Source organism: Tursiops truncatus, chromosome X (genome assembly GCF_011762595.2).
Source record: "Tursiops truncatus isolate mTurTru1 chromosome X, mTurTru1.mat.Y, whole genome shotgun sequence".
Classification (NCBI taxonomy): domain Eukaryota; kingdom Metazoa; phylum Chordata; class Mammalia; order Artiodactyla; family Delphinidae; genus Tursiops; species Tursiops truncatus.
In genome coordinates, this window is record NC_047055.1 from 119,125,719 (window position 1) to 119,143,648 (window position 17,930).

Here is a 17,930-nt window from a genome sequence, read left to right on the forward strand (position 1 = left end):
GGTGGTGTCTTTGGTTTGTATATTTTGACACTGAGTCAAAGCAGATCTCTCTTTTCATCAAACAATTTAATTTTGGTATTATTAACTCCTTTCCTTGTGTGCAATTAGATAGTCCCTAAGTAGGTATTACCCGGGAACCTGTCCATCATTCCCCCTGTTCTTCTATTTGGGAAGTATTTTAATTCTAGAAACATCATGAAGAGCATTTGTGTTGACACAATAGAATCCACTCCCACCCCATTTCTAGCCCAAATGGCGTAAGCCAAAATGAAATATGTAGGATTCCTGGAAAAAAGCATCAGATAACCAAACACTATGAGCAAAAAATTAATTTATTATATATATTCTCTAATAATTCATAATAGCTTTTTGAATTTTAAATGTCTTTTTGCTATTTCCAATGCTTAAAAATCATAGTTTTAAAACATAAGTACTGTTTTATATACATTGTGATTTTTCTTTTCTTTTTTACTTCTAAATATGAATGATATGGTCTCCAAGTATCCACTTGGAAGGAAAGGGGATAGGATTCATTGTTTTGCTCCAACACAGCAGAATTTAACGTTTCACATCACATACCTGGAGTTTCGACTATATGAAAAATAGCCAAATATCACCACTTCCTTGTATATTTCTTCTACATGTGTATATATGTATAATAGAAACAGAATACATCTGGATTAGTACATTTCAACTTTTCATCAATGTGACTTTTATCTCCTATTTCATATAAAATAACAAAATATACAGAGAGAAGAAAGGAGACATCTGTTCATCGTACACATAAAGTAAATAAAAGTTCATGTATGGCTTTGCAAAGGTAGATTATGACGTGACTTTCATACTTTATTTATTTAAAAGCATCTTGAGAGAACGTGTTAGTGTGCTTACGAGAGCGGCCATGGTGGTTGAATGTCGCATTGAGAGTCCAACATTGGGATCCCCAGTGGTCTTTCCAGTGGCTGCCTCGGCAGCTTTCAGGAGACAGATGTAGTTTATGACCACTTCATCGATCTTCGCTACAATTTCCTGCCGCTGTGTTTCTGAGTTCACAACTTTAACTAATCGCATGCAGGCTTCTGTTAGGCAACAGAGCACTTGAAAGCTGGAAGTCATAGCTAGGAGCATCTCCTCTGGACTTTTCTCGGCCATTGCCATTTTCCTGCAGGCACTCCCCAACTGTCTGGACTCAATGGATAACAGCTGCTTGTACTGAGAAAGTGTTAGGTCATACGCTTCAAGGCGTGACTCCCCTTTCTTCCCCTTGGTTTCCCTGACAAGGCAGAGCAGCTCATTGGCATCATTTTGGGCTGCGAGGAACCCATCGGGCATTGCATATGTGCTCTCCTTAAGGGCATTTATCCTTGCAATCCGGGCATCAAAAGTCAGGTTGCTGAAGTCCACATCATCTGGGCCACTCAAGTCTTCGGCCCAGACCTTCAGAACTGAACCTCTGGACAGCTCCCCTCCTTGCTCCTGAATTCCGACAGCCAGGGGTGGGCTGCTTGGGTCTGGCGTGGCTTGAGTCATCTGTGGTCGAAAGAGGCAAGAGACGTGGTGATCGACCTCTCTCTGCTCTTCGTCCTCATCACCATCTTCATCCTGCCCTCCGTTCAGGAAGCAGTAGCTGAAAGGTCCCCGGCATCTCCAATTGCTGCCTTCCAGCTTCCGCAAGGGCAATGTCCTATACAGCTTTGAGTTTTTGTGAGCCGCTGGGGACCTTTTGTGAACTTTCCCCTCAGAGCTAAAGTGCATCGAGCTTTGGGAAAAACTTTTGGTGAGCTTCTTCCCTAGGGGGAGTTCTGCGTGCCTTTCTGAACTGGCCTCCTGTGCTTCTGTGATACCTGGACACTTTAAGCTGACTGCACCTTTGCTTCTCTCCCGGAAGGTCTCCAAACTTACAGATCCCGAGAGGATACTGCTGCTACGTCTCAGAGCCCTCTGGCTGGGGGGTGTCCTGAGGCTCCCCCCTCGCAGATCCAGTGGCCACCAGCTCACAGCCTCTCCGTAGGCCTGGTTTGCTTGGGAGAAATCAGTAGGGTCTTGATTTGGAATTGGCACCTTTGATTCCGAGTGAATGTTTGATGGTAGCAGGGTGGGATCAGCTTTAGGATGTTGAGGCCAAGCTGAAGGCATGCCTCCTCGTCTCTCCTTCCCAGGCTCTGTCAAAGCTACACTAGGGGTAGTAGGAAAACAGAGAGAATCATTAAGCACCTCATGGGTGGTCATTTTTACTAAATCTCTATGCGATGTCTGTCATCTCCCAAGGATGTACTCGAGAAGAACTACCATCTGCCAGGGTCGACCTGCTTTCCAAAGACGGCCTCCTGAAATCTTTAATAGATTTCAATTTTAATATATTTTAAGAAATACTAGAGTCTCTTATTCCTGAAACGATTGATTCATTTGGCATTGTCTAGAAATCCCAAATGTTTTGAGGGAGACAGTGGAATTTTGTCAATTGCCTTGTTCCCGATATTTATCTATTAAAGCTTTACACACATAATGAGCAAACACACGTCTTACATACAGATTATTCAACCGTGTTTACGACATTTAAGCTCCATTTCAAGGAGTCAGGTTAATCCTGGCATCGGTTACCTTCCTAAAAAGAAGTGGCCTAATTTAATTAATGCAAATTAGGTATCTTCGCCTTTTAAAGAGGACCCCGTGAGGTTCGCCTGGTACAGGGTTTGAAGTTGAGACACTGGGAAAGTCCCAGAAAAGTTGTCATGTGGGGACAATGGCCTCCACCTCACAGAATTTTTGTGAGAAGCAAGAGGAATAGGTTAGGTGAAAGCTCTTTGTAAACTGCAAAGTGGCCTTTAATGAGTTTAGAGGTACAGATGCTAGTTGGGAGATGAGTTTGGTAACATTCGTAGATGGGTTTCCCAAGGCAGGTGAAGCCAGCGGTGAGTTTTGAGAAAGGAGATAATCTTAAAACGGCGGGAATGGAAATTAACCAATATAAGGTCTCACTAACATCTATTGACCCACATGGAAAAGACACTGCTGAGGATATAATTTGAAATTGCAAAGTATGAAATAGTGTCTGCTTTTGCCACAGGATGGCCGGCCAAGCGGATCTCGGAGACGGATAGGTGCCCACTGGGTGGCAGAATGGTGAAGGCGGGCACAGAAGGTGGCTGTGTTCGTGTTTCTACCTGGCGTCTATATTTTATTATTTGGGGGAAAATAAAGCAGCTGATCGTGCATCCCCCCCCAAACCTTTTAGACACTGCGGTAGGCCAGATACTTCAGAGTCCTCGTCTAGGAGAGTCTTACAGAGTAGGGAGGGCTCTGGAAGTACTGCTGAGAGGCAAAGGATCTTCCCCAATCTCTCCCGCCTCCCAGGTCCCCTGCTCTATTTTCCTTCCTTGCCTCTCAAAAAGGAAATGGCAAAATGAGAAATTCGACGTCTTGAGAAGGAAATCAAACTTTTGCGATTCTAGGCAATACGATCTTATAACTAAAAGTTGCACTGGGCGCTGCTAAAAGTCTACATTTAGAATTTAGGGAAAGAATGTTTGCTCCATCAAATTCTAAAAGCAAGACAGAGCAGGAAGCTAAAGGCCAGAAATGCCATTTCCACTACTGTCCAGACCTAGAAGTGCCAGTATTTATTCAACACTGGGGGAACAATGATTTGACACTTAACCTGGCCACAGTTCTGCAGCCTTTTTAAAAAACCCTTTTCCTTTTCCTCCAGACTTTCTATTTTTAGGTTTGTTGTAAATTTGGTTTACGTGCTCCTGGCGGGTAACGCAGAGCGCTAAATCCGTCATTGCTGTACCTGTGGTTTCCTTAATCTTGGGGAGTCGATGACATCCGTCTCTCAAAGTGCCAAACAGGGGTTCGGCGTTAATGGCCGTGTGCAGGGCAGGCACTGTCATCCGTGGACACATCCCTTCTGTCTGTGGGTGTAATTCCTTAAAGGCGGCTCCGTGGCTGGGAAGCCCGGTGGCTCTCTCCTCGGAAGGAAGGTAACTCACGCCTTTCCCGGCAGCCTCAGGAATCAGGTGCTTCCCCATGGAGGGGCAGAGCGGGGACTCCACCGGAGTGGCACAAGTGCTGCTACTGCTACCCGTGCCACAGCCTGCGTCCACCGAGGAGCCTTGAGAGCTCTGCAGAGAAAAATGGCCCTCGCTCTGCAACGACGACATCCGCTTGGCCAAGTGGTAGTCACAAAGGCGGCCCACGCTCTCCTCCGCCTCGGGGAGCTTGGAAGGATGGTCACAGGTGGACGGGTCAGCATCGTCCGGGTTACCTAAGTCTTTGGCTGAAGACACACAGGTCACCTCTGTTAAGAAGTGGTCCCGCTGGCCAAGTCCTGAAACCTCAACGGCTTCTCCATCAGGAGCCCCATCATCCTTCCCTTCGGTCTCTGTGGTTCCCACAGCCAAAGCTCTGGGAAAGGTTATCCCTGTTGCTGCTTCCAACCCACTTTTTTCAGCCATAGGCCCCTCAGTGGCCACATACCATCTCTGGCTGTCCTTGCGAAAGGCAGTTCTCTCCAGGTTAAAAGTGCTCAGGTGTTGACTGTCCCTTGAAGACACACTAGCAAATTGACCTTTGGCGTCCTCCTCCACGTCTGCCGTTTTGGTCCCCTGCTGTTTTTTCCCTGGCATGCTCCCATTAAGGGATGCTTTCCCCTCCCCGTCGGCCGGCTGGCTTTTCCTTTTGCTGGTGCAGGAATATGCCATCGGCCCAATGTGCAGTTTGCCAAAATAGTCAGTGACTGACTTAGTCTCCATGGTTTCGGGCTCCATCTCCACGTGGCCCGAGTGAAGGATCTGCTTGGAAGGCACAACTTTGGGCGGGAGGTCGCTCACTGGACGGGGAGTGAGGGCGTGGGAGGCCTTCGGAGGCAAGGCCCCAGGTGGGCTTTTGGAGGTGGGGAACTCTGTCTGCTCTTCCGCAAGGGGGTGATAGCCTTCGTGAGTGGCCAAGAACATGCGGGAGAGGTTTTCTGACTGCTTCTGGGCCGTGGCCAGTTCAGAACTCTCCGTCATTTCCGAAGAGTTAGTTTCATTGCCCGAGTCTGACGAGGACTCGGGACTATAAGCCCGCAAGATGGCTACACCTGCAGGCCGTAAAAAACAAGAGCCGGTTAATGGATGCATCACAGGCACTAGGAGACATGTAAGAAAATGGGGCTCATTATTATTAAAAAAAAAAAAAAGCCAACTTTTTCCCTTTTCAGTAAGGACTCTGAGTTTATTGCACAGTTGTTCCGGAAATGGGGGGAAAAAGACGTGCCACGTGTTTTAAAAAAAGAACAACCAAGGACACCACACACACAAAAACCCCACGATGGTAGTTTCAGCACGTTTAGGAAACGGGACATGCGTGACATGAAGGACACATGACAGGACTCCAAGGGCGGATGGCTTGCAAGGATGAAATGATATGGCTATCAGTGAATAAATGTAACAATCGTGAAAGAACCTGAATTGTCACTGGTCTGCTGATCTTCTGACACGGACAGAGCTTCTAGAGTGTCCAGCGTGGAAACGACGGCGCTATCCAGGCCCTTCTCACACTTGCCCTCGGCGCTGGTGGGCACAGTGTCGATAAGGGACACGGGGATCTCGTCGTTCTGCAGGGTGCCGCCTGCCTCCTTGTCCCCCAGGAAGGGAGCGGCCTGGCCGTGACAGTCCTCCTCGTCGGAACTATCTCTGAAGCCAGGTGGAGGCGCGGCGATAGCCATGTTCAAGGAACGCAGCAGGAAGTCGTCCTCGTTGTCGTCCCCTTCGGGCGGGGGCAGGGACGTGAGGTCAATGATGTCATCGCTTGACCCAGACAGGTTGAGGATGGCCGGCTGGTTCATGTCTCCCACCACGAGGTCCTCCTCGCAGCTCACGTCATCCTCGTCCTCCGCGTCGTCGGCGTTCTCCGCGTAACAGATGTCGTGCAAGAGGGGCTCCTCTATGCCCTGGGCAGCCTCGAAGTTCTTCACGTCGCCTATGTTTGCATACACAGAATTGGCCACGAACTGGATGCCCTCTGCGTCTGGAGTGAGATCCAGGCTCTTCGTGTCATTGGCACCGCTGATGTAGAGATTCCTCTGCTTCTCCAGCAGTTCTGGACTCTGGTCCAGCAGTCTTTCATAGCCGAGAGTCGGGGGAGTGATACCATCATCCAAGGCGAGATCTCCAAAAATAAAGGACACTTTAGCTCCTCTTGGAGGCTCCTGTGCTTTCTTTAGAGCTTCTGGTCCTGAGAGAGTCAACAGGGACCGCTGAGCTAGACTTCTGTAGTCTGCCTTGCACGGAGCATCTCCCGGCTGGGTCAGCTGCTGGCTGAGTTCGTCTGAGTTATAGGTGTTGTCCATGTACAAGTGCCGGTGGTGGTCTTTTGGACACAAGGTGCCGTCTGGAATCTCAACTGCCTTCTGCTTTGCATCTATATATGTTATCTGTGCTTCTTGCTCCCCTTCGTCAATGAATGTGGTCACTTGGGGTACACAGTTCCAATCTGGGCCAAGGAGGTTATGCTTTCCTTTATTTTCAGTTCCTAAAGAGAAAGAGTCATGCAAAGACACATTACTGTGCTGTCTGGTTTCTGGGGGGCCTTGTCTCTGTTTCTTAACTTAATGGCTTGTAGCACCACTTTTGTGAATACGGTTGTTATTCAGCTTTCCAAATACGGTAGTGGTCGATTTAGGCTTCAGGTGCAAGGATTTCTTGGTTAGGAGAATTGATACTGCAGAAAATAGAATTGCTATTTGATAAAACAGAATACCATCCGAGAGTAGGGAACTACAGCTTACTTCCATCTGATCTCTGATTCTAGCATTAAAAGGCCTCATTTATGTCTATAAATGTGAATATACAACATGCCTTTAAAAATCCTTAAAGGCGATAGTCCAATAGGCTGTTATTCCAGAAAACGGATTGCCCTTTTCTTTGTAAAGTGAGAGCTAACATTTCCCGCTTTGTATAGGGAGATGTTGGACTTTTCCCTCATTGAGTTAAGAGAAGGTCAAGGATCCTCATACTTCTACCACGTATTTTAGGAAATACTGTACCGATAAGGTAATAATAAATATATACATATAATGTATATTAATAAAAACTATAATACTACATATTGCAATGGTGGCACCAAAACTTCTCTCTTTAGCCTTCTCCTGTCCTTGCGGGTGTGCGTATTTTTTACACATAAATGCCAGTACGCGTGCCTGTAAGCACACACGCACACAGGTAGGACGTACAAGGTGGAGCATTCGCAGGTAATGCACCCTCTCTGCTATTTCTACGCATAGTTAATACTTTGATGAATTTCCATTTCTACTTGTATCGTGAAAACTCCTGAAGATTTGTTTGTTGTTCTTCAAAACTGCAAAACTCTAATTTAAATCTCATTGTTTTGTTTGATCTTCAAGAGTCTTCCAATAGAGAACTCGGCTGTGGAGATTTTGCTCTGATATTTACCAAGACAGGGCAGCGAGTCATTGTGTCAATATTGCTGTGTCAATTCCAGAGGTGACATTTTGAGGAAATGTTAGGGTCACAAATTGTCCCATTTGTTTCCTCAAATTGCCCTCTGGCCCAAGTTTGAATAATACTGAAATCAGATATACAAGAGATATGGGAAAAAAAATCAGTTTTACTGAAGAGGTTTTGGCTCTCTCCCAAATATACGATGGACTCAATGCTGCACAATGTTCCGAGTCATTTTATTCAATACATATATTTTTATGAAGAGCAGGTAAAGATGAAATTTTGAAGACACTGAGTTACACACCAGCCATACTTACGTGCTACCTTATAATAAATACACCTGTCGGGGTTCAGCACTGTTTTATTAACAATGACATGGATTATGACTGGCTCTGTGTGAGTGAGTGAGTGAGTGAGTGAGTGTGTGTGTGTGAGTGTGTGTGTGTGTGTGTGTGTGTGTGTGTGTGTGTGAGAGAGGAGTGTCGATTGTTGGGAGGAGGGACAGTGGTTCAGCAAAGTTGTGAGACAGCTCTGGGTTTAAACCAGGGCTTGGCAAATTTTCTCTGTAAAGGGAGGGCCAGATAGTAACTATTTTAGGTTTTGTGGGCCAACAGCTCAGTTGAGCAACTACTCAACTCTGCTGTTGTAACACGAAAGGAGCCATAGATGACACATAAGCAAGCGGATGTGGTGACTTGAATGGTGACCCTCCCGCAAAAGCTAAGAATGTGACTTTATTTGGAAAGAGTCTTTGCAGATATAATTAAGGATCTTGAGATGAGATCCCCCCGAATTATCTGTGTAGGGCCCTAAATTCCAATGGAAAGTGCCCTTATAAGAGAAAAGCACAGGGAGATTTGGGCCACACAGAGGAGGAGTGAAGACCGTGGGAAGACAGAGGCAGAGACTAGAGTCATGCAGCTACAAGGAATGCTGATGGCCACTACAGCAACAGGAAGAGCCAAAGAAAGACTCTCCCTGGAACCTCTGGAGGGGGCATGGCCCTGCCAATGCCTCGATTTTGGACCTCTAGCCCCCCAAACTGTGAGAGAACAAGTTTCTGTTATGTTGTCCCCAAGCTTGTGATACTTTGTTACGGCTGCCCCAGGAACCTAATACGATGTACAAGTTTCAATGAAACTTTACTCACAAGAACAAGATTTGATCCATGGGCCACACTTTGCCCACCCCTGGTTTAGACCAACAAGAAATCTGAACAGGTGAGCAGGCTAAAGGCAAAGTTAATAGACTTTCCTAAGGCTCAGAGATGCTTAGCTGTGTGGGTGCAGGGGTTTTGAAAGTACTTGAAGGGTTAATTTTCAAGATAGTGAAGAAGAAATAGGGGCTTACTGTTCCTGGTTAGAGATCTTGACGAAGGCCTTTGATCAATTTGAGACAAGAAGAAAATACATACTCACTCTTGGCTTCCTTCCAGGAGGGTGTACTGATTTGGCTCCTGGAATGATTTTGGAAACACAGAAGGATGTCTCCTTCTAGGGATGAGCTGGCCTCAACAGACTTTGCTCTGTATAGTTTTTGAGTCTCAGGAGATCTCTGGGGAATTTCTGAGGAGAAGGGAGCCCTTTCAGCCATGAGAGGATGCTAAGTCCCGAGCTGCAGCTCTGCTTGGGTCAACCAGTTGCTTTTTTGGAGTGTGCCATCTCTCGCACTTGTCCTCCCTTATTAAACACACACACGCACACACGCACTCCTGCTTGCGTGTGCTATTTGGAACATGTGCCCTCACCCTCCTTCTCACTGTCGAACCGAGAGAAATTACCGAGAGGTTGAAGTTCCAGTCTCTCTCCACAGTAATATAATACTTTTTGGAACTAAGTTTTTGCCTCTTGCAACTTTATTCAACATCACATTGTGAGTCACTATATATAAAGTGGACAGAACTGAGGCCCCTCGGTTCTGTAACCATTTGTAGAATGGTAGGTTTGGCTTTCTTCTTGCACCCGTACAATCTTAACAGTCCATGGAGAAAAGGTTTGATTTTCACAAGAAACTTTACGGTTTTAAGATTTAAGATTTTCCAGTGTGAAAGGATTGTGTTAAATTGTGGAACTGCTCTTCAGAATGTCAAGCGTCAGCGTTCAGTTGCTCTAAATCTCCTCGCTCAATGAAAACATGTGGTCGTAAAAATATTTACCACCTCCTTTTTGAACCTACTTATTTTTAATCATTTGTGTCTCTTAGAAGCAACAGACACTTCGAGGTGGGGTGGGATGAAACCTAGCCGCAAGTCCCAGCTGCCGTCCAGCACACCTTGCTCACCTCTCTTTCTCTCTGGTTTTCCTTTACCCTTTGACGGCAACTGTTTCCACTTAACCAACCGTCACAATAAACTGCATGCCAGTCTGTCTGTGTGTGTGCCTAGCTACATATTACTATATATCCATGGAATAATTTCTGTTTTCTGCTAAGTTTAAAACTAGGGGATCTTCCTCCCCTTCTTTTTCCTTTCCCCCTTTTCTCTCAGTAACAGTGACAACAAAATTTGTTCTTAAGAATTTCCCTTTCTTTTAAAAGAAACCCTAATTATGGAGCCCCTGATTATACTTTTTCATGGGTCAGTAGCTCTGGCTTGAATGGTAGGGTCTGTCCATCAGCCATATTTCCTGAGGGTCCACTACAGATGGAGGAAAAAGTTCAAACACTGAAGAAAAAGGTTCTAGAACATGCAAACTATTATATATAGAATGGATAAACAACAAGGTCTTACTGTATAGAACAGGGAACTATATTCTATATCCTGTGATAAACCATCATGGAAAAGATTATGAAAAGAATGGATATCTGTGTATGACTGAATCACTCTGCTGTGCAGCAGAAATTAACACACGGTAAATCAACTATATTTCCATAAAATAAATTTCCAAAAAAAAAAGTTCTAAAATAAATAAAAACCATCCACCCTCAAAGGAACTATCAGTTCAACAGCTGCAGCCCTGCTTATCCTCACTTTGGAGCTATTTCTCCCTGTCAAGTCGCTGAGATGAATTATTTGATCTTTGCCATTTTGATGCTTCTGCTAAAAAGCTAAAAAGCTAAAGGGCTTCCAGGGTCCCTTCTAGAGCCCGAAGTCCAAGGGCCGGGCGATTCTCAAGTCTCCCTGTTGTAAGGCTCCCAGAATCCTGGCACCTTAACGAGGGACCAGCCCTAAAGCTGGGGGCTCACAGCCCCTACTGGGCATTCCATCCTTAGTTCTCTGGGCCCTGACTCACCTCTAGAAGAATGAGGCAGTAAAAGCTTAGCCGTATAGGCTGAGGCCTACACCCTTCACAATAATTAAATCACTGCTTTGGAAGCATGCACCCAACATCGCCAAGTGATGTGCAAAATATGACGGAAAAATCAACATCTTCATCAAAAAAATCTAGACCAAATCAGAAGTAATTGGAGGGTTTTGTGTTAAATTTGGACACTAGATGTTTTTATGTGTATAGTTTTAACTTTTCAAGAAATATCCTTATTATTGTTGTCTGGTGGTGTGGGGAAGGGAGGTCGGTGCCTCGTGAGTTTAGGAAGAGAATACCTGTATCCTGGGTCCCTGCGTTTTTCTTGTTGGCCATGTTAAATATCGACCTCCTGGAATCCACAAGCAGCCGGTAGTATCCAGCCGTTAAGCAGGCCAGGTTCATGGCATCGGAAGATTCCATCAAGAGCGTGATGGGCTACACAAAAGAGAATGTTTTGGTTAAAACCATTCCTCCTTAATAACCTCCCTCAAGGGACGACTACGTTTGTGCTTATGGAATGTGAACAAACGAAGTTTTGGAGCGACTGTTTCACTGAAGAAACGCAAATGGGGGAAAGGTCAGGTATAACAGAGAGCCTGACTGAAAAACGTTCAGGTGACAACATTTTGAAAGGCTAGACATTTGGAACCTTTCCCAAGTCATAATGGATTAAAAAAAAAAAGATTGGCTTTGTTCCAAATAGTTAATATTTTTAAAAGTCATAGTTAAGGAGTCAGTTACTAGTTGTGAACCCGCCATCTGAAAAAAAAATCACAGGAAGATTAAGTTTGGGTTCGTGGTGAAAATTCGTGTTGAAGCAAAGCAAAAATCAAGTGGAAATTACTGCTAAGACTGAATGAAAAGTGTCAAAGAGATCCAGGAAAATGACGCTTCTAAAAGAAACTGTAAATTCAGAGGAGGGCAAAACAGACATGGGAGTTGAGAAAAGGCCCTGCCAGAACTTTCTGGAAACTATGAGGTTACCATATAACTGGACGTGGATCTTGGGCATACAGGGAAGCAATTATCCTCGTTGAGTAAGGAAGGGTGGACTTGCTGGTGTGTTCTTGTTGAAAGAGAGAGAAAGTGAGAGGGAAATAAGGGAGCAAAGAACAAGCAGGCACCCGGAGAGGCACAGAAACAGCGAGATGACAGGCCTCTTGCTTTCACTGCCACGGGTAGCACCCTGGCCTTGGCTGGTGAAACCTAATTTCCACCCAAAGCCCCTATACTACTTGATGTGCTGCCTTTTCCTTCCATTTCAACTGTCGTCTCCCTCCAAGCCACCCCACAATTTTTTTCAGTAGGCAGGAAACCACCCATAGGGTCTTGTCACCCATTTCTGTTGGAGACAGATTATCCCTGTTATCAGGTCTGTGATGACTGCACCCGATATACCCTTTCTTCCACCTGTTTTCCATGACAGGCTATTGTTCTCAGCATCCTCGGTTATGGACCGGGACAGGCACGCCAAGTCTCCTCTTGGACTTTCTTTGCCATGAAGTCAAGGGCGACGCCCTGGATTCAGCCCACGGAACGCCATGGGCCACGGCCAGCGCGCCTGAGCTGCACGCTCGCCCTTTCACGCTCATCTTTTCCTGCTGCACAGCACACTGAGGCTTCCCTTTGGCTGTGCAGAAGCCCTTTCCCACGTTCTCCTTTACTCTCAAATCTGCCCCTCCCACGCCCTGGTGGGCGTGAGGCTGGGAGCGGGTTAGGGGTAGGGGGAGTTCTCAGAGCACTCGTCCTGGGTCACCCTGTTTCCTTTGTGGACTCACTGTCTCTCTTTGGATCCAGTGCCTTTTCTCTCTAGAAACATCAGATACATTAACGCTGCCAAAATCCAATGACTCATCTATTACATACTGGGACAAGAAGGTGGGGACAGGGGACCTGGATTACATCCTGTCAACTTCTGTTTGGGGAGGAAATGTCTGCCCTCTGAGGACAATCTCAGATAGTTGTTTCAAATGAAATGGCCGTGATATTAAAGGGGCCAGATGTTCAGCCAGCACTAATTGCTATAGCATGAAAAGACAGATTGACTAAAATACTCAGTTTTTCCAAAAGAATAAGCACATATGGATGCAACCTAACAAAAGGGAAAGGGGGTTCTGAACAAAGTTGGGAAAAATCTCCCTGACTCTATACAAGAGCCACAGATTCTAGAGAGTAAGTAGGGAGACGTGTCCCCTACTCTCCATGTATGGTTCATGCACTCTGGAGCCGGAAGGGACTTTAGAAATGAACTCACTTGCTTTCTCACGTAGAGATGAAGAAATGGAGCCCAGAGAAAGAGAGTGACTCGTCCCCCAACCACAGAGCTGTCTAGTGAGGACTCGAGCCCTCACACCTGAGTTGGGTGGACTTTTTCTGCACCCGTGGCGCCTTCCATGCGCTGCACATGTTGACATTTTGCCTCTTTATAAATATCTGCAGCACTATCAGGAAGCAAGGCCACGTTCAAGGCCACGTGTCAGTGTCTGAAAGACTCACCTTCACGTCCAGCACATGGAGCTCCACCCTCACCAAGTTCTCCTCTTCAGTAAACATCTCAATCCTATTGACGTGGCTGAAGTCAGCTAAAAGAGCCACTAGATTGGTTTTGGTGTTTATCACGTGGCTTATGCCGTAGCGGGGCCCCACCAGGAGGGTCACTTCTGAGCGCTTTTCTGCCTGCTGAGAAAGAGACGTTGACAAAATATTAAGACTACTAGACCTCTGGGAATTCCTTGGAGGTCCAGTGGTTAGGACTCCACACTTTCACTGCCCGGGGCCCCGGGTTCAATCCCTGGTCAGGGAACTAAGATCCCGCAAGTCACGTAGTACTGCGTCCAATAAATAAATTAATTAATTAAATTAAATAAAAATACTAGACCTCTGAAGCACCAGGCAAAGCTGAACCTGAGAGTCTGTTTTTATAAGATTACATTTTCTTTAGAAAGTATTCCTGGGTTACATTGTACTAAATCATCCAATTAGAAGAACCAGATATATGATTGCAGCGAGGCTCTGATAAAATTATGAATAATGTAGAAAGTAAATGTTATCATAGCACATATATTCATTGTCATGAGAAGCTTGTAGAAATGAGGATTTTTTAAAATCATTCTGGCCCAGTGATTTAAAAGGAGGCCATTGTGCGAGCGCATTCTCTCGGCTCTCCACATTTCTTTTTCTAGGGCATTCTGCAGTGGCATTATCTAGCTTAACATTTCTTCTGATATTTTCACACTGGGGTGCAGTCAATTAGAAATAAGGGCTGGAAAAGATTCACAGCTGATTTGCTTTTGTCATCAGACAGCTCATTCAAGACAGCCTAGACAGTGACATTTTGCAGGCCTCTGTGGCTTCCATGAAAAAGCAAGGAAAAGAAATTACCACTAATGTTGCCTTGAACACACGGCCCCCATACAGTCGAAGGTCACTGAGGAACTTGAGATAATGGACCTTGGCTTGAAGTGCGGAGAGCTGAGGAGAGAAAAGAAACCTCAGGTGTTCACTCCATCCGGCGTGATTGTGTTCCGGCTGGACACCAGCCGAAAACAAGGGCAAACGAGAAGGATGCTTCTACTGCCAACAGATGGGGTGTGACGAGGGCTCTTCATGAGGAATGAAAGTAAACTGCTCTGTATTTGGTTTCCTGATCAAGGGCCGCAACAGAACATCTAGATTTAAATCTTTTCGTTTTTGGGGAAAAATATGGATTTGCTGGGCCAGAGCACTCAACAAGTCAGAATGAGATGATAGAATTCTCCACTGCAATGGGTGCGTGCAGAGTTTGTGGGAGCTGTTTTGAATACACACCTGCAATCCATAGAAAGCCTTTTAAATGGGCTCTTCACTCCCATCTTGTTTCTTCCAGTCTTTGCAAGTTTTCAGGGAAAGTGAACTTTCTGAGCACCAATCATTGTGGAAATGTTTGAACTCACTATCTAGGTCAATTCCAAGAAATGACTCTAAGAATTCAATTTCAAGAATCCATTGATTCAATTCTAAGAATCTATTGAGTTTCATGAATGACTGACAAATGAAATTTTATCCAGGTAAAATTGATCTTTATAAAGACTTAAAAATGCAGATTCCCATATCCTAAAAAAGTACTTGATTGAAAAAAGTCCACGTTTCAATCTAAAATATGATACAAAACTACTACACATGAAATAGATAAACAACAAGGTCCTACTGTATAGCACAGGGAACTGTACTCAATATCTTATAATAAACCATAATGGAAAAGAATCTGAAAAAGAATATATACATATATATATATATATACACACACACACGCACATATATATGTATAACTGAATCACTTTGCTGTACACCTGAAACACTTTAAATCGACTATACTTCAAAAAAATTTTTTTTAATTAAAAAAAATGAAAGAAAGAAAAAAAGTCCACATTTCATACCAAATGTGCCAGGAAAGTTTGTTAGAGGTGAAATTTTCCAACGAGGTGTAGAACATCAAGTAGCAAGGACTGTAAAACTCTGTTTTCAATTGCAGATAACTTGCCAACTCATTTGTCAACCGTACCTCAATGTGCTATCCTTTATATAATTGTAGTTTAGAACCAATCATCCAGCCGACTTCTTTCAAAAATCCAAAGCACTTTGCAAATTGATTTGAAATCAAACCACTCACTCTTAACTAGAAAAAAAATGACCGTTATAGAAGGACAGTGATAGATAGACTGATCTTAGAGCAGTTATCCAAATTATTACAAAACCAGTGGGCCAGGCTTGGAAGAAGATCACACCAAGTCAATTAAAAGAAAGTAGCTTTGGGCAAGTCAGAACTGATACTTAGAACATCTTGACCCATGACATCCTGCTATATTTCCATAAGCTGAATGCTTACAGAAACTGGGAAGTAAGTCAAAGGTGGCTGATAGTGTGTCAAAGTTGATCACACGTTTAAAAAAGTCATTGGGGGTGAGGAGGGAGCAGAAATAAGTATGTGTCAGCCAGTAAAAAGGACTTAAAATCAGATACTAAAAGACCAAAGAACTAGCCACACAAATGATTTGTATTAGAGTCACACACATTTCTATGGCTGGTATCACTGAGAAACTGTTCTTGGGTTGTCAGACTGTCTCCAATTTTATAGGTCCTGGATTTTAAGGCTCCTTCTCTTTCTGGTTCCTGAAACCCTGTGCTTTTATTACCAATAAACATAACTCTCTATTCTGACCAACAGTATATTTTAAAGTGTCCTTTGTATCTCTTTTACTTGATTAAAAAAAAGGAGAATTTAACACTAATGATGGTGAATGACAGAACTAAGTTTATCTTCTAAAAGTAAGAGTTAATTCAGTGGTTGTCAGTTGGGGGTGATTTTGGCAAAATCCAGAGACATTTTTGTTTGTCACGATTGAGGGGGTGGGCGCTACTGACATCTCATGGGTAGAGGACAGCGACGCTGCTAAACATCACACAATGCACAGGACAGCCCTTCTTCTCCAACGAAGAATGATCTGGTCCCCAATGTCAATAGAGCCAAGGTAGAGAAACCTTGGTTTAATTCATGTGGCGTCTAGTCTGCAGGAACCCTTACTGGCTGCTGTGCACTTAAGCTGGTCTGAGTGGTAAGCAAAAATATGATGAAAATATTTTGCAATTCTATCCTCTAATCCCAAGGTCCCAGAGGCTTTGCAAGGTTCTCCTACATGCTCACGTGAACGCACACACAATCCGTACAATAAGGAGTCTGTAGCTTACAAGGAATACATAGGCCTCCATTAGAATACTGATCTTTCATTTAGTCTTAGAAACATGTTAATAGTTAAAAAAAAGAAGGTTATATAGTGTTACATCCTCTGCAAATCTGGTGCTAAGTATTTTATTCACGGGCTAATTTTAAACATTTTAAAAAATGTATGCAAGCCTCACTTTTTAAAATCCATTTTCTATTAAGATGCAAATGTGATACCTTTTTACCGGGTGGTACCAAGTTTTGATTTGCTTTGACAAGGTGTGAAAGTGCTTTCTTTATGTTCTTCTCTTTCATGCTTTGCAGCACAGCAGAGGGAAGAAAAGTCTCTAATCCCCATTCTTTTCTGCAATAAAGAGCATATCTTTAATTTCACATTCTTGTGATGATTAGATATCTAAGACAAAATGGCACTCTGATGTTTGTTGGAACAAATGAACTCTTGGTAAGGCAGGGAATGGAGACAAGTCCCCAATTACGGAAGCAACTTTTAATTTATATTCAGGAAACATACTATTTGATCATTAATCCATATGTTTGCATTTTAAAAGAAATATATTCTTCACTCTCCAGAGAGAAGGCTAATGAGGCATTTGGAACCAATGGAAATTGAACAGACACTTTATCCAACCCACCTCTGAGTCTCTTAGAGTTCATTCACGTATCTGAGTTTGTACTTCCAACACCAATTTCTCTCCATCCCTTTGTTTATTCCCATTGTCACCTCTCCCTGTCTGCCCATGCTCTTTCTGTCTTCTCTTAGAAGGATAAATGTAACTCCTTCATGTTCCCAAACTATTCTTTCCTCCCCATCTCCCTCATCAATGGTGTTCTCCAGAAACACACAATTCTCTTTTCTCCCACCCAGATAGTATCTATCTAACTCCTTCCGTCAACATTTCTGGCTGAGGAGGGGAGGGGGTTGCTGGTATGGAGACAGGGTAGGGTTCAGGACCCTTAAGTATGTCTGGTACTGACAAAGAGATGCAAACATCACTCATAGGTGTGGATATACAAGGAAAAAAAACAACAAATGGGCCTGGGTTAGTATATTCTTGCCAAGAGCCCATGTTCCCAACAGTGACTACAACCCTATCCTAGGAAGGTTCCATATTTTGAATTCTAGGAAATTTATCCTGATTGGTCATGTGCCCAACCAGAATCTTCTAAATTATGTGAAGACTTTCGAGAAGGTTCTGGTTATTTCTCCGGCTCCAGATCCTCTCTAAAGAAGGGTAGGAAGACAGCTTTCCCCCACTTGACCATTCACACCCTTTTCACTAGTTAAGATGGTGTTTCTTTGTGATCACTGCTTTCTTCCTTCTCCTTCTCCTCAACTTGTACTTACTATTTTTACCCATCATTTGGCACTCCTTACGGGGTACCCTGTAATTCTACTTGTATCATTATTTTACATCATTACTTTTCATTCTATGTCTTGTCTTTATAATCAGATCACAAATTCTTCAAAGGTTAAGATTATAATTTACAATATTTTCTTTTCTCTTAGTATAAAGACAGTAA

At 44.1% G+C, this 17,930-nt stretch overlaps 1 protein-coding gene across 1 annotated transcript in view; it reads right to left on the reverse strand.

Annotated features, from left to right (window-relative positions):
- Positions 1 to 363: 363 nt before the first annotated feature.
- Positions 364 to 17,930, reverse strand: part of FRMPD4 (FERM and PDZ domain containing 4) — a 184,226-nt gene continuing 166,659 nt past the window's right edge. Inside the window, exons 11-17 of the mRNA XM_073798905.1 lie at positions 16,626 to 16,752; positions 14,072 to 14,161; positions 13,187 to 13,369; positions 10,987 to 11,125; positions 5,449 to 6,516; positions 3,794 to 5,083; positions 364 to 2,171 (exon numbers count right to left, since the gene is read on the reverse strand). Coding sequence (XP_073655006.1) covers positions 847 to 2,171; positions 3,794 to 5,083; positions 5,449 to 6,516; positions 10,987 to 11,125; positions 13,187 to 13,369; positions 14,072 to 14,161; positions 16,626 to 16,752 — 4,222 coding nt within the window. The 3' untranslated portion in view covers positions 364 to 846. The remainder of the gene's footprint in view (positions 2,172 to 3,793; positions 5,084 to 5,448; positions 6,517 to 10,986; positions 11,126 to 13,186; positions 13,370 to 14,071; positions 14,162 to 16,625; positions 16,753 to 17,930) is intronic.